At 39.6% G+C, this 16,976-nt stretch overlaps 1 protein-coding gene across 1 annotated transcript in view; it reads right to left on the reverse strand.

The window, feature by feature from the left end:
• The window catches only part of STK31 (serine/threonine kinase 31), a gene marked incomplete at its 5' end in the record, with an annotated part of 31,906 nt that overhangs the window by 14,446 nt on the left and 484 nt on the right, over positions 1 to 16,976 (reverse strand). The window contains 9 exon segments of the mRNA XM_029961771.1: positions 723 to 812; positions 9,595 to 9,754; positions 12,247 to 12,284; positions 12,654 to 12,790; positions 14,674 to 14,748; positions 14,751 to 14,796; positions 14,798 to 14,924; positions 15,292 to 15,323; positions 15,978 to 16,077. Coding sequence (XP_029817631.1) covers positions 723 to 812; positions 9,595 to 9,754; positions 12,247 to 12,284; positions 12,654 to 12,790; positions 14,674 to 14,748; positions 14,751 to 14,796; positions 14,798 to 14,924; positions 15,292 to 15,323; positions 15,978 to 16,077 — 805 coding nt within the window.

The following is a 16,976-nucleotide window of genomic DNA, read 5'->3' on the forward strand; positions in this document are numbered from 1 at the left end:
ATATATGTGTGGATGAATAAATCTCTGGAATTTGTACAGACAAGCTGCCCAAATACCAACAACCTTTTTCACCCCTCCACACACATTTGCACAGTCAAAATTAAGGCAAGTAATATTTCTGATGTTAAAAAGAAGAAAATAAATTATTTCTAATAGCAAAGTCCAGTAACACTTCTATTGGCAAAGTCCTCTTCAAAAGTCCTTACTGCTTCTACAGAGCCTATTTCTCTACCTACATCCTTACTTTCTGGTTTTGGGTTGTCTGAGAGGGAAAGAGACTCTTGGTAGGAAAGCATAGACTCAAATCACACAACACACGACCACGATTTACAGGATAACTGCATTGACTTTTTAATTGTAGGTTCTCTCATTAGCAGCCATCTTCTACTACATATTCTGTGCTTAGTGAAGTCTTGTTAATCACCCAACACAGTCCCATAAAGGAAAAGGTGTTCCCTAAATCCAGGATCTAGATAATAATTTCCTTCTAGAAACAAAACATCTAGGAGACCAAGATCACAAGTAAATTAAGTATTACAAGAGCCAGACGTACACCTTACCTTGGAAGTGTTACCTAAAACTTCATCTGCTGCTGTCAGTCTCCAACTATAAAATGTTTAACATTGAAGAAACGCCCTCCACAGATTCTCAGAGTTTCAGAATCTATACTGATCGAAGCAATCTCCTTACCTGTAACACTCTTGAGGGCCCAGAGAGGGCACTTGATCCACTTCCAAAATTAATTCTTTCACTGCTGAATACAAGTTCTGCTGCACCTCATCTTGCTTGATAAACAATTCATCTCTTTCATCCTATGCAGAAAGAAAAGCAAGTCAGCAACTCTCACCCAAAGAATGTAGAAAGTGATACAAAAAAAGCATTAATCCTTGCGAAGCATGAGTAACACAATACATGCCTGACTAGGAATGAGTGAAAAAGCTAATTTTTTTAACCTCCACTCCTATGGCATGACTACCTTGCACAAATACAGCACCCTTCACAGTGTAAAGATATGACTACATGATCAGAAAACTAAAGAAACGGTTTCTGCATGACTGTTGATAACAGTGGGAATCTTAACTGCCACTGAAAATTTAAAATGCCCTGGTTGTCCTGTAGTTTTTCATTGTATTACAGAAATTAGAATTTGGATTATCCACACTTTCATACATCCAAAATTACATCCACAAAATCAGACTGCAAAAGTTTTCTTACTGGAAAAGAATGCTCTGGAATAAAAAAATCCTTGTCTTCTAGTAGGAAAAGCAGATGAACTGTGAACTTCCTACTGATTATCTGCAGAAAAATTATTAAACTAAACATAATTTTCTAGAAACAAAACAAAACAAAGCTTCCCTTGAATGACTGGCAGGATTGGTTCTGCTAATAGGAGAGGAACCCCATATTCATAACAGACAAGGTACCTATCAGACTTACCAAAACCAAACCTTTTGAAGTGGATGAAAGAAGTTAAAAATCCATACTTGGATTGCTTGCAATGTTCTTTTCAGAGTGATTTAACTCAACATGCTCATAGGTATATAAAAACTCATATGAACATGGAAGATCAAGCTGCAGCTTTATGGACCTGCTGTAAAGATTTGCTACTTCCTTCTACATCCATCTCCAAAAATAAAAAAAAAAGTAAAATGATTGAAGTAGCTATAACATGGTGTCCTGATATGTGTTCCCTTCCCTATCACACACACACATGCTGCTTCAAAACCTTGGAAAGTCTGGCGCGGAGGGCAATTATTAGTGAGGAAACAGAAAACAACAGAAGAGTTAATCATAGCACTAATACCATGGAGCCAAAGAACACTCAAATGAACACCTCCTGCTAACAAGAAATAAATAATATAAATGTATCTGTAATATCAATATGTAAACGCAAACATAGGTTCAAATGTGGTCTTCAATTTAGTTTAATGAAATCTTAGAAATGGACGTAATCAGCAATTTTTAAGTATCCACCATAGACTAGAAATCTTTCACCAGTAACAGACAAGGACAGAATGAGATCCAGTGGTTGGAAATTGAAAGATGGACAAGCTCCAAAATAAAACCCCAAGTTGTAGCACACACTGCTTTATAAACAGATTAGCAATTGAACAGTTGCTGTAATTCAGCCACACATTAATAGCCTGGATAATAAAAATCACTAGATTAAGTTGTACTACAGAAGGTGAACAGAATGTATTGCTTTAGCACTTAAAACCATGAAACAACAACAACAGAAAAGATTTAAATAGGTCCTCCTGCACTTTTGGCCATCACTGGAGACTTCCTGCTGTTTTTCCTGCATAAGGCAAGAGCTAGTTTGTAAACCAATTCTGTAACATGCTGCATAAAAAATAATAAGGACCCCTCATCATAAAGAACACTTTCCAATACTTCTACAGAATGTTACTTCAAAAACTAGAGCAATAGACACTTAATGTAGCAGAAGATTCAACCAGGCAACCAAACTCCAGCTAATACCAGTTAAAGCACTAGAGAAAATTTAACAGTCTACACATGATTAAATGACTATCAAGGAGCTCAACAGATGGCTCAGGAGTCACAGGACAAATCTCCTTCCAACCTGTGTACATGGGACACTTCATGGCTCAGCTAATGCCCATTAGATAACTTCACAGAACATTAAGTACATAAGCAGTATTTTAATAGTCTGCTTTACAAAGATGCGAGCTCTTCACAGTAGTAAACATTACAATTAAATTCCTTTAAAACAGACTAAATGCTTCTCAAATTACAAAATTTAGTTCATTAAAAGAAACCCACAACAACAAAACCCACAACACAAAGAACTGCACAAACAGCACCACACAACCAACCACCAGACTTGGTAATATCACTTCCAATCTGGCTCACCATCTTGTTTCTGATAACTACAGCGATGCTAATGAAAGTACACAACAGCAGTTTTTGTCTCCCTTTAGTGCAAGTTACTACTTTGCAGTATATGGAATATCTAAGATAGGTCTGGCATCAACATCCATCCTTAAATTGTTCAAATTATCCCAGCAACCCCCATTTTTTTTTTTTAATGAGCAACTGAATAGTTCCCCTTTTTTAAACATTAGCATGATTATTTTTTCTTCTTTCCCACCAAGAAAAAAAAAAGCTGAATATGTACACTACAGTCTCCAATAAGTTCCAAAACTGAAATCACAAATAAGCAACAAATCCATACAACACTAACTACAGTGTCTGAGAAGTCAGCATGTATATTACACCCTATCACTACGAGTACCTACTTACACTGCAGTCAAGGGAACTTCTAATTACCCCTGTTTTTTCATCTGTAAAGCTGCCATCCTTTAAGTAATACTTCTATAGGAGAGCTGGTAAAGTCATCATCACCACTACATTCCTCTTTGGACACAGAATTTACATAAAATTCTATTATTAGTTTTGAATGTATTTTAAGCATTTCCATAAATACCTTATAAAAAAAAATGTTCCAGTCTCCCATCTTCATTTTTGGGACAATATCTAGGAGAGACCCAGTTAAACCACAATAAACCAACTAAGAAAACACAGACAATTAAAACTGAAATAATACCACTTACTCTGCACTCAAACTTTTAGTGGGTGTACTCACACCTGGGATAGTTGTTTGAGATGCATTACATTTCCTCAAGCCAAGATAAGATGTTCACTTCCAAGAGCTTAAAAATAATGAGCCTCGTGACAGTGAGAGAGGGCACCAGCGCTTCAGGGAGGTTAAAAGAAGAGCACATTGCTTAGACAACTGAACAGCAAGATATAACTTAGTAAAGCCAATTTTGGCAGCTAGGTTGACAGATTGAGCAGAATTAAACACTCTGCTTTAGTTTAATAGCCAACTATCTCATCCATCTGTTCGGGTTCACTGGACTTCCTGTCTGGATTCAGTGGACTTCCTGAACACCGGATTTACATGAACTTCATTTTAACTGAGCAGAAAATGAAGTCAGTGACATCATCACACTTGGTTGCACTATCAAAAATGTCTGCTAGCCAACCTGTAGTCAGTATAATTTAAGCGGGTATGACAGGCAGACTAACAAGCACACCATTTACTGTGTGCATCTTGGACATTTCTTGTATTTGAAAATACAGTAGCCAAGACTCTGCGGCATGGTACAGCACAGAAAAGAGATTCTTAAAAATCAAAATTACTGTCAGCAAAATAAAAAGTTACATCACTACACTGCGCATTGTAGGGACAGGCAGGGCAGGAGAGGCAGAGGGGTGGCACTGTATGTAATAGAAGACTTAGAATGTATGGAGCTCACAGTTGGCACTGGCACAGTTGAGAGCCTCTGGGTAAGAATCAAGGGGCAAAGAAATAACATGGATGTCATCGTGGAAGTCTGCTATAGATCTCCCAGCCAGGATGGTGGCGCTGATGAATTATTCTTTGAGGAACTAAGGGAAACTTCCAGGTCAAGTGCCCTTGTCCTTATGGGGGACTTCAATATGCCAGAAATTAACTGAGAGCATCACACAGCTGATACAACCAAGGCCAGAAGATTCCTAAAAACCTGGATGACAACTTTATGGAACAGGTTATAAGGCAGCCAGCTTAGAAAGATGCTTTCCTTGATCTGCTGCTTGTCAACAGAGTGGATCTCATGAGAGAAGTGGAGATTGGTGCCCATCTTGGCCACAGCAACCACAAAGCCATCAACTTTAAAATCTCTGTTGACAGGAGGAAAAGTGCCAGCAAAACCTCAACACTGGACATGAAGAGAGCAGACCTCAGGCTGCTCAGGGAATTACTAAGTAAGGTCCCCTGGGAAAATGTTTTTGCAGGTGCCGGTGTCCATCAGTGCTGGTCACTTTTCAAACACAAACTCCTAAGGGCAGGCAATTCCCAAATGTCAGAAATCAAGCAGGCAAGACAGAAGGCCTGTTTGGCTGAACAGGGGTCTTCTCTTGGAAATAAGGCAAAAAGGAAGGTGTATGCCCAGTGGAAGCAAGGTCAAGTGACATGGGAGGAGTTCAGAGATGCTGCTTGCCACTGTAGGGAGAAAATTTGTGTGGCCAAAGCTCAGCTGGAGTTGAAGCTGCCAGAAATGTGGGGGACAATAAAAAGAGTTTTTTCAAATACATTAATGGCAATAGTTGTCTTTTGTCTTTCCTCTAATGAGAAAAGACAACGCAGAAAGAATCGTGTCTTGCCGATACCATCCAAGGGGTCTTTCCACTGTGCCTTTTGCAACCAGACTTGTCTATCTGGCATTGGCCTCTTTAGCCACCAGTGCACTTGTAGCAAATGTGGGTAGAGCCCTTCCCAAATCTTTGTTCGCGAAGCCTAGTCATGAATGGCAATAGGCAGTATAGAAATATCATCAGCCCATTACAGGATGAGGATGGTCACCTCACAAACAAGGACAGACAAAGGCAGAGGTGTTTAACACATTCTTTGCCTGTCTTCAACACAGATGATGGACCAAGGGCATCTCAGTGGAGAAACTGAGAGGACCATGACTGTGAGAATTATCAACTCCCAGTCGAACGTGAAATTTTGTGGGATCTGCTGCTCCAGCTGGATCCCTACAAGTCTATGAAGCCTGATGGGATTCATCCAAGAATCCTCAAAGAGCTGGCTGATGTCATTGCAAAACCTCTCTTGATGATTTTTGAGTGGTCTTGGGAATCTGGAGAGGTCCCAGATGACAAGAAGTTGGCAAACGTCCCAATTTTCAAGAAGGACAAGAAGGAGGATGTCAGAAACTACAGGCCTGTCAGTCTCAATTCAAGCTATGGAGAAGATTGTTTTGGGAGCTATTGAAAAACACCTGAAAGACAACAGAGTCATCGGTCACAGCCAGCACAGCTTCATGAGAGAAAAGTCCTGCTTATCAAATCTGATTTCCTTTTATGACAAGGTAACCCACTTAGTTGATCAAGGGAAGCCAGTTGCTGTCATCTTTTTGGATTTTGGTAAAGCTTTTGATACAGCTTCTCACAGGATCCTTCTGGACAAAATGTCCAGCACACAGCTGGATAAACACATAATGGGCTGGGTGAACAACTGGTTCATGGGTCGAGCACAGAGGGTTCCATCTTGGGCCCTGTGCTCTTTAACGTTTTCAAAAATTACTTGGAAGCAGGACTGGAAGGAATACTGAGCAAGTTTGCAGATGGCACAAAACTGGGGGGAGCTGTTGACTCCCTCAAATGCAGGGATGCCCTGCAGAGAGACCTCAACAAATTACAGGACTGGGCAATCTCCAATCAGGTGAAGTTCAGCAAGGGAAAGTGCCGGATTCTGCACGTGGGATGGGTCAACCCCAGATGTACAGACAGACTGGGAAATTAGATGCTGGAAAGCAGTGCTATGGAAAGGGACCTGAGAGTCCTGGTCAACAGCAAGTTGACTACGAGTCAGCAGTGCCCTGGCAGCCAGAAGGGCCAACCGTGTCCTGGGGGGCATCAGGCACAGCATTGCCAGCCGGTTGAGGAAAGGGATTGTCCCACTCTGTTCTGCACTGGTGTGGCCTCACCTTGAATATTGTGGCAGGTTTTTTCACAGCAATATAAGAAAGATATTCAGCTCTTAAAGAGCGTCCAAAGGAGGGCAATGAAGATGGTGAAGGGCCTTGAGGGGGAGCCGTATGAAGAGCAGCTGAGGACACTTGGTCTGTTCAGCCTGGCAAAGAGGACACCCAGGGGAGACCCCATTGCAGTCTACAGCTTCTTTGTGAGGGGAAGAGGAGAGGCAGGCACTGGTCTCTTTTCTGTGGTGAGCAGTGACAGGATCTGAGGGAATGGCCTGATGTTGTGTCAGGGGAGGTTTAGGTTGGATATTAGAAAAAGGTTCTTCATCCAGAGGGTGGTTGGGCACTGGAACAGGCTCCCCAGGGAAGTGGTCACAGCACCAAGCGTGACAGAGTTCAAGAAGCATTTGGATGATACTGTCAGGCACATTGTGTGACTCTTGGGGATGGTCCTGTGTAGGGCTGAGGGTTGGACTCAATGATCCTTGTGGGTGCCTTCCAACTCAGCAATTCTGTGATTCTGTAATTCTGTAATTTGTGTGGCACTGCAAGACTAGCATGATACCAATAAAACTCTTGTTCTGTATCCTTTGCTTGCCAAAGACTTCAAAATACTTAAAACAAACTCCACAAGACCCTTAAGATGTCCTGCTTCCAGCTGCTACCTAATTATCTTGAAAACTACATTAATTCTTCAGGGAGCTCTACACTTCCAAACACATTCCCACTTGCATACACCTTGCAGCACTTGGGCACTCTGGGGGATACCTGACATCCTGTAGAACTTCTGTCTTCTTTAATTTTCCCGATTTAAAATATTTGTGACACTGCTACGAGAACTTCCCCACTTCAGATAGCAGGATTTTTTTTTACAACAGCATGTTCTTGGAAAGTTATGATTTCATGCCACCATTCCTTTGCACCTTATCCACCATTCCTTTGCACCTTATCTTAGGCAACCAGGAATAATGTCAGAATGGGTGGGGCAGCCTGGAGGGGTGTGGAGGGGATTGGTTTCTGAACAAAAACAGTTTTTAAGCCACACATGAGGCCACATTGATCACACAAGAGGGCTACACAAATACTTGTGGAGCTACCAGAAGCAGCAAAGTGCTGTAAGCTCCTTTCAGCAGTATTTTGGCAGTGTAACACACTACAACTCATCATGCAGACATGACTTCATTGTTAGTCATTTCACAATTGAAATGGGTGACAATGTCCAGATCATCTAACATATTCCAAGAAATTAGTCCATCACTCAAACAGTCTTCAAGAATGAAACACTTTTTCATTATGTTTGTCATGGAAGAATGCTGCTTGCTGGGGTTGGCAACGCAAAACCAAAACAAAACCACAAGCCCAAATACCTCACACACACAGTGTCACCAGAATGGCACCAAAGAAACCATCTCCGCTATTAAATAAATACCTTTGAGACTAATTAGTCACACCACAGAATCTGCATTCATCCTAACTTTGGTCCACATTAACAGTTTTCTTTTCCTCAATCTCCAGCTCAACTGAGTCAAAGCAAAACTGTCCAGTGGGGTGAAAACGATTTCTAAGATGGCTTTGCTTTACTTATGGGATGTTGTTCAATCAGACTTATGGACCCCACTGAGCTCAATCATCCTGTAAGGTAAACATATGTAGGTATTCTTCCCAAGAATGCCAAGACAGTGAAAGGATTAAAAAAAAAAAGGTTTATTTCAGATGCAAGGATCGCTTTTTTGAGATCCTGCGTGCATCAGGCCCCAGGGGCAAAAGGCAAAGCCTCTCCTCCTCCAAGGCTTTTTCTATCTTCTCTCTCTTTTCCCCCACTCTCTCTCTGGCCCAAGGAGGCCTTGTACGTGTCTACAAACATGTTATCTCTCTGCATACCAAAGAGCAAGGCTGAGAACTTCTCTTGTTATGCGAGGGGAGGAGGGGGAGCACTGAAACTGCATTTGAGAAAGAGGCACCACCTTAGGCAGAAAGCCGTCCTAGTGAAACGAGTTCTAACTTCCCATTACAAATTCTTCCGGAAATGTATCTATTCCTACAGTCCCATGTAATCTCTAGAAAACTACAAGTGCTACTATCTCACATGGAATCATTATACGAGGAATTTGTACAAGGAAAGATTGTGCAAGTGAATCCCTAAGCAGCCCTGACTCCTGGGTAACTCACAATCTAGCTATTCTTCTGCACACTACTCCGCTATACAGGATGCAACATTAAAATTTCATCTGCTTATTAACGCTTATCTCAATGTGGTCAAGTTTAAACATTTGACCTGGGTTTTAGTAAACAAAGGAATTTCTTTTCGCCAACAGGAATCAAATGCATGCCATGCTCTAGATGTTTTCCATACACAAGCAACAAAAACAGAACTTACTTGGGTTCTCCTCATGGCTCAGTGTTTTCTATTCCACTTCATAAGCTGTTAAATTCAGTATAACACAACAAAGCTTCTTAAGCAAACACGTTTAAAATGGTTTAAGTTGTACCTGAAAATAGCCACAACACATTTTCCTAGATGCACAACTACCATCCCTTCCCTGCCTTACCACAAATCCTGCTACAGACCGAGGACACTTCCCGTTCCCAAAAGCAGCACATACCCATCCTTGGCAACACAGCCAAGCCTGCACACCCACGCAGGCTCCTTCAGATCTGCGGCTCCAGAGAAGTTGCACTAGATGGCAGCTTTTCCCTGTACAAGTCCATCTTCCTATAGCACCGCATTTCCACACCGCTCCCCCTGTGCTCTCCATAGGAGGGAAGCACACACTGCACCCAGGCAACGCAGTTGCAGAGCCGAAGTACTTTGTATTACAGCACAGAACCCTTTAAGCTACCATATTCTGATTTTCTTATATTTCTTTGTAAAATCAAGGGTGTCAAAAAGTGTAGGTTTAACACACACGTACAAAAAAAAAACAAACCTGCCACAAATACATCAGTTGTGGCAAAGGTAGCAAAGCCTTCAATGTTGTCTAGCAAAGGAGAAATGTTTCCATGCTGTGCTCATGCTGTCCAGCTACACTTACAAAACTAAAATACTCTGTCAATACCTGTCAAATTATAGCTTCTGAGAAAAAAAATAATTTCAACCTACCAAATTTCTGCATAATTGAATCCTCTTTTAAGCCAAGTCATATTCTGTCCAAATCCTCTGCAACTTTTCCAAGGAACACAGAACAGTGAGAGAAACATCTGGAACCACTTTTATGGCTTGTGAGAGCTGCTTCCCAAAATGACTATTCTTTTTTATGTGCCTAAGTTATAAGGAAGAAACAACATTTTACGAGAAGTTTTTTTTCACAACTCAGGCAGTTTAAAAATTAACACTATTCAGACCTCTTGATTTTGAGATAGCACCTGTCATGTTAATAACTTAGTTTCTTTCAAAAAGTAACAGCAGCAATTTGTCTCATTCAGCTGTTAATTTTTTTTTTTTTTTAAGTGAGGAAGGATCAAGAACACATTCATGATAACTCAGTATTGACAAGACCATACATGGAAATTCCCTCCTGCTCCAAATTTTCCTTTTGTTCTATTCCCTCCCTTGGTATTTTTTTTTTTAACTTGTCTTCCACAAACACATGTACCAATTTACACATTCCTTCTTAGGGAGATGATGGTCACTTCTATTTCAAGTCTATTTCAAGTCTTCTTCCCACTGCACTTTTGTCTCTTCTTTAAAAGTAGAAGGGTAATTTGGGCTACCCAAAGACATACACCTCTCCCAGCAATAGAGATACCCAAGGAACTCTGACTACCCAGTTACTTCTAACAATTTATAATTAGCGTCTTCCTTGAAGATGGAATCGAAAACTCTTCTTGCTACAGTGATGGTAAAAGGACAGAAGTGAACCAAAGTTATCTGATAAACACTGAGAAAAAGATCATGCAAATTGCAGTGTTAGCTCCTAAAACACGGAGGTTTCAGTCATGCCTTTGGGAAATACTCCCCTCTTCATAGAACACCGCATTTTTCTTAGAAAATTAAGAAAACAAAACTTTTGGGAAACAAAAAAGCATGCATGGCTTCAAGGGATAAGCAAGGCAATGATTAATAATATTATTTTAGAAAAAAAAAACTAACTTTTTTCAGTGCCTTCACCCCAACAGTCAAACTTCTTGATTTTTCATTCCAATGTAAGTGCATTGTTCAAAGCTTTCAGTTTTCTTAGATGATTCCTTCTCTATGAATTATTTATTATTTTTGGAGCAGTGTTTCAACAATGTCAGGGAAAGATAGATCAAAAGTCACAACAGTCAGCCAAGGCTGACTAACACACAGACCACAATTTAGGCTTTTGAAAACTAGAGATAAACACACACAGAGCTGGCCCTCCTCAAAACACTAACAAAATGCCTAGAAAGACATACAAACCAACGAGAATAATTTTATTATTAGCATTGTAGGGCTTAATAGTTAATTTTATTCCTCTCATTTCAGTAGTGGATTTCTTCAATTACTCCACATTTACTAGCAAATCTTCAGAGAACATGGAATTATTTTCTTTCCCTGTTGAAAAATTCCTACCTGTTAATTCAGGGAAATCAAGTCCAGGGTCCCATTAAACTCCTCACTCCCATCACAGCCACACCTCTAAATAGTGCAGCAAACCTCTCATTTTACCTACAACCAGCCTGACCTTCCTACAAGGAGTATCCTTAAGAAAAAATAAGGAATACTCTTGACCCCAAAAAAAGCCCAAGCACCACATCAGGCTATATTCCTCCAGGGGCAACCTAAATATGAAAACTCCTGCTCTGATTCCACAGAGATGTTTTTATAAACTCCACTTCAGATAACGAAACACAGACTGTAAATGTTTTTAGCCTTTCGGACTCACATGATATTAAAAACACAACCAGAAATGCCAACAAATGAACAAAAAAAACATATAGAGATATAAATAGGTTTGTATTGGCAGATATACATCCAAAGTCTTATGATGGCAGGGTGTTTTTTGAAGTACCCCTCAAAGCCACCACAACACAGCACCCTTCTGAAATAAATCGTTGCCTACCACAGCGTTTTTGGCAGGAAGGAAATATTTTCTTACTTAAAAGAATATCCATAACCTTTTCTTTTAAAATAGTTTACTTGCAATCAACACAAAACAGAAAATAAAATTTGTAGAAAACAGGGTGTTTTTTAAAAATCATCACACTATATGTAAGAAATGCTTCTAAGATTTTCTTGCATTTAAATGGGTTTTTTTTAGCTGCAATCATGTATTCTGTTGCTTATTAATTTAGTTTGCATAGAACAAATATCATCTCTTCAGTGGATGCAGAATCTGTGCAATGACAAGTTAGTTTATGTAGAAAATAGATGTTCTAGGAAAAGTTAACCAAGTAGCAAAGCTAGTCATGACTAGTTTTAGTCTGCAAGGAAAAGAAACAGTTGTGTGCAAATTTGGGGTTTGGGGATGTCAAAAGGATTTACAAAATGGCAGATTTTCCATTTATATCTGTAGGGATAAGAGTTTGCACAACATTTTTCAAATTCATGAATACGTAACATCTTTTCACACAATCTCTTTATACTTCTGCTGTTTATCACACTTAAAACCATTCACAGCCTTTTTAAGCCTACCAGTAACTATTACGAAGTACTGTGCTTCCCTTATAATGCCAGGAATCTCCCCTGGAAAGAAACATAAGCGTCCTTTCTATTAAGCAGCAGTTAAGGAAAGACTCATTTTTATGCAGTTCTAAAATTCCACAGCTGCTATGATTCTGTGATGCTTACAGATTTTCAGCCCCACACACAGAAAACTGGTTTTCCCTCTAAGTGAGGAAAAAAAACCAAAAAAAAAGAAAGGCAAAGATCACACCCTTACTCACAAAGCACGTTTTTAATCACCAAGTGGTTAACCTGAACACCTTCATACAAACCAGAAGTTGCATGAGTATGGTGGCAAGCCAGCACATACACCAAGGGGAGCTCAGGTCCAACCTGGACTGAAAAACCTGTGCTAACACATATTGACAGCATCTCCCTGCACCAGGGCAAGACAAGTCTTCACTCAAACAGTTTAATCCTTCTCTATTCCAAAGAACAGTTCAGAGCTGAACTGCAGAATGATGAAACCATAAGACAGAATTATTGCCAGAAACACTCTCAGTGAGAAGTATCCACTTTGCATTGCCGTATACCTGAAGTTCACATTTCAGCTCTTGAACCTTCAGTTCTAATTTCTTCTGCTTCTGCAAGAGATTTATATTCTTCCTTCTGAGAACTTGTTTCTCTTCAGATAGCCTCTGATCTGATCTTATTTGTCCCAAGCTGGTGTCTGGCAGTCAGGTAGAAGCTAGAATATTTTCCTTTTAAAAATTAAGTAAGAGGAATTAATTTTTAAAAAATCACATAATTTGCAGACAACCCTTTGTATGTTTTCCCCATCACTAACTGAAAAGTCTTTTCCATCCAAAAACCATATTATAATACACTTACATCTTACAATGCGCACTTACACTACAAACCCACAAAAGTCAAAGCCCATTGTAACTCAAATCTCCTAGCTAATAAATAAGCCAAAGCACTTTAGAGTAAATGTTGGGATCTATACCCTAAAAGTTGTTTTTGTAACAAAGAGGAGTGATGTAAAGCCATCTGTCTCCGAGTACTGTGACAATACTGTACACTACCAGAGCTCCACTAGATCCCACATCAACTCCATCCTCACCTGCACGGCTTTGATTACATCCCAGCTTGTTTTCTTCTCAGGCATACCACCCCAAAAATGCCTGTGATGTGCAAAATATACAGAAAGGGAATAGAGAATCTCCTGGCTGCCTCCTGCTCAGGCCAGTCAGGACAACTTTATTCAAAAAAGCGCCTCAACACCGTGTGCCAAAAAGAAAAAAGCCCTCTTCCTTATTTAGAATCAGATTCACAGCATACCTGTAGCTCAAAAAACAGGGCAGATCAGGGTATCAATATAATTCAGGATGAGGCACTTTACTATAAAGTTGGAATATTTTGAAGAACACCTCATTTCATATTACTATATATGTTAACAGCATAGACCTGCCTAAATGATCTAACTGTAAAACAGACTTTGATACTGTGCTGGTATGTGGGAGGGCATGCCCTCAGATGATTCTTTAAAATGTTCAAGAAGCTCAAATTATGGAACACTGGCAAATTCTAAATAAGTTTTTTGATAGAACCTTATATTTCTTACACCATCTCAACTTTCTGAATGCCAAGTAACATTTTTCCCACCCACAAACATTTTCCTCAGCAGCCCGTTGCCATGGCAATCCTAGCAACTGCAGGACAAGTCTCTTTAAAAAGATTTCTGACAACAACTGTATCTGCCAACTTACCACCACCTCTTGTCAATGTAATTACAAGTTGCAGACAAACCGTTATCCCCTAAAGCTTACTTCAAACTGTGATTACTGGCTTTATTTCTTATAAGCAGACACTCTTACATTCCCACACAAATTAATCACCATAATATGTCTGTCCTGCTAGGTAAGTGTACTTTTACAATCCATATTTTTGTCCAGTGAGTTCTAAATAGAGATAAATAGGAGGGGATAGCTACAAAAAAGCTCAAGGACAAGCCTATGGAAATTACACAGATGCTAAAACAAGCAGCACTGCATTGGCTATCACTGCAAAATCTGCTTGGAGGCCCAATATCCTGCAACCTCTACTTTCAGCTAAGCTTTCTAGTATCTTCTCCTCTGCTTACAGGCTGCTACCCCTTCCTTCTTTTCAAAATCTTGCATTAAGATACATAGGAACTGTCTCTCAAAATCAAACAAGGAAGAGCAAGCTCTCCAAGCAGCAAGACTACTAATGCATAGTTTTCTATGGATTAATGTCCTAATTCCAACCACGACAGCATGCACACATACTCACATGTATTTCCTTTCCATGGAGTACCAGTACTACCTGATGCTGGAAAGAGAAGGATTTAAATTTGTATTTTAGGCACCCACTTCCATCTTCTTATATACCACCATCCCGGCAACTGGGCTAATAAGATCACTCACACCAGTTGCCCTGTGACATTCCACTGGCTTGCTTTGGGCCAAATGTATGGTTTCCAGTAAAATTCTGATTCCCTGAGCTGGCAGCTACTTGGTCAGAGCATCCTCTTGGGGTGCTGTACAGTGCTTGCTCAGACCTGTTTACCCACCGTAGAACTGAAACTTTTACCTTCCAATGTTAGTTTTGTGTGACAGCTACTTTTCTTTTCCTCATCCTTAGTGTTTCCTGGAGATGTGTATTTTTAGTAATCCCTGTCTTGACCACCTCTTCTCCAATATCTGTTTTTTTTGTATTTTGCCTGGGCAACAATGGTACCATCTTTATGCTTGGCTTTGTGATGTATTTTTATTTCTTTTTCAAAAGCTAGGTTACTCAAAAACTTCTTCCCCTCTAAAATAAAGATATGATGAAGTTGCGTACTGGACACTCAGAAAACTTTAAGCTGAAATCCACCATCTCTCTTCTGAGAAAAAGATGGCATCTTTAAAACCAAAACCCAAATAGCTGCACAGGTAAATCTTATGTTCAACATATTTGTTCTGAAACAATGCTACTACCTGTATAACTACAACTGTGCCTGACCTAATCACTGTCAACATCAGACTGGACTTCAACACCAATAGCTCTCCCTCAATGTTCAGCCTTGAAGAATTCAGTATCATAACTGACAGAAGTCCTAAGTCCCATCGACTCTCAATAGAAGTTGGCAAGTGGGTTATCCAATTCCTTTTGAAATTTACTTTATTCAAACTAAAAGCTTAGTGACAAAACTTTAAGTAACAAAACAGATCTCTGCTGGCAATTATTTTCTCTAAAGGCTACAATTAAGAAGCAATATAGAAGACTTTTTATGGCCAGATATGTAATCTAATGTTTCCATGCCAAACAGCCTGTCTAGAAATGATAATTTTAAATAGGAACTATTAGCCCTCTGTATCAGTCTCCTAATGCTGATTAGCAACTCTTTCAGGTCATTTCCATCAGAGCCAAAAGCTCCCTTTGGATGTTTGTCATAGAACTGCTACTAAATATGTCCTGGTTGTCTTCTCAAGAGTACTTTATCCAGCACATTCAACATTACAGATTTTTAAAAGATCTTTCATGCTTCTTGAGATGGAGCAAAGAACCACTTCTCTGAAAAAAGCATTGCTCTCTTGTGAAAGAAAAACCCATGAAGTATACTGGACAAAGAAACACAATGCAGCATTCTGTATATTACCTTATTGTAGTATTTCATGAGTGTTAAAAAAAAGAACAGTGTTTCCATAATTTTACTGAAGTGTGAAGTCCAGCCAGACTTGCTCACAGAAAATAAGTGTTTTCTTTAGGAGAGCCAACAGTTCTTAAAGAGAACTTAGAGAATAGAGCCCACAGCATAATCAAAGATAAAGAAAATAACTTAAGCAGTGGTTGCATAGAATTAAAGCTTTTATATGCAGGTGAAAAAAAAGCCACATACAAAATATACTTACCTTACTAAAATCAGGTTTGCCAAAAACTGCATTAGTACAAGGACAAGCTTCAGTCAGCGCACAACATATTTTCAAGAGGTCATTACATCTACTGACATTCAAAGTGTGGAGAGAGCATAAAAGTTATTAACTGTCATTTTTAATAGATACTTGATGGCTTATAACAGCCAAAAATTAAATCAAAATAGTTGCACAGTTGTTGAGACAAGTAATGCCCCACCCTAATCTTTCAGTCTTCACGATTTTAGGTGCACTTGCAAGCTTGCTCTCAATTTCTTCCAAGAATTAATGAAACAGATCTGGGCAGGTGGTGTACCTCAGAGAAATAGTTTGCAATGAACAATTTTAACAGTTTAATTACCAGCTAGCTGTCTGCAGATCTTACTTATCAATCCTCACAAATGTTAGTATGGATGTGGTATCTGTTTTCTTTCACTATTTAATAAAAGGAGACAACAGCTCTGCCATACCCTTCATTTTCTTTACATGCAAGACTTGTGTTTTGGTTTGGCTGAGAGAAGAAGAGTTTTTCCATTTACAACTTAGTATCTGAACCACTGTAAAACTAGGTCAATTCCAGTAACATAGCTTTCAGTAGAGACCATTCTACTCATAACTCCAAGGAAAGGATCCAGAGCTCAGAGCTGGAAAGAAAACACTTGTGCAACCAAACACTTAGTTAACCTTAGAAGCACACTCCTAACTTCTGTGCCTTACAATATTAAATAAAACACTGCAACTGAGTTGCAGAATGCCAAGGGGAGAATTAAGTATGACTATTACATATAAAAATCCCTTTATTAAAAAAAGCTATTCCATAAACAGAATGAGTAAAATCTGGTCCCCCTTCCCAAATTCCTATTGGGAACATGACAAGGAGCATTACCTCCACCAACTGGCTGAAAGCTACAGTGATGTTGACCACACACTGATTAGCCTGCAGACCAAACAGGAAAGGCAAGATGTGGTACTCCTTCTGGATTTTCCCCTCTCCCTGCT

The sequence above is a fragment of the Manacus vitellinus genome, unplaced genomic scaffold (assembly GCF_001715985.3).
Source record: "Manacus vitellinus isolate BGI_N305 unplaced genomic scaffold, ASM171598v3 scaffold_3_pilon, whole genome shotgun sequence".
Lineage (NCBI taxonomy): Eukaryota > Metazoa > Chordata > Aves > Passeriformes > Pipridae > Manacus > Manacus vitellinus.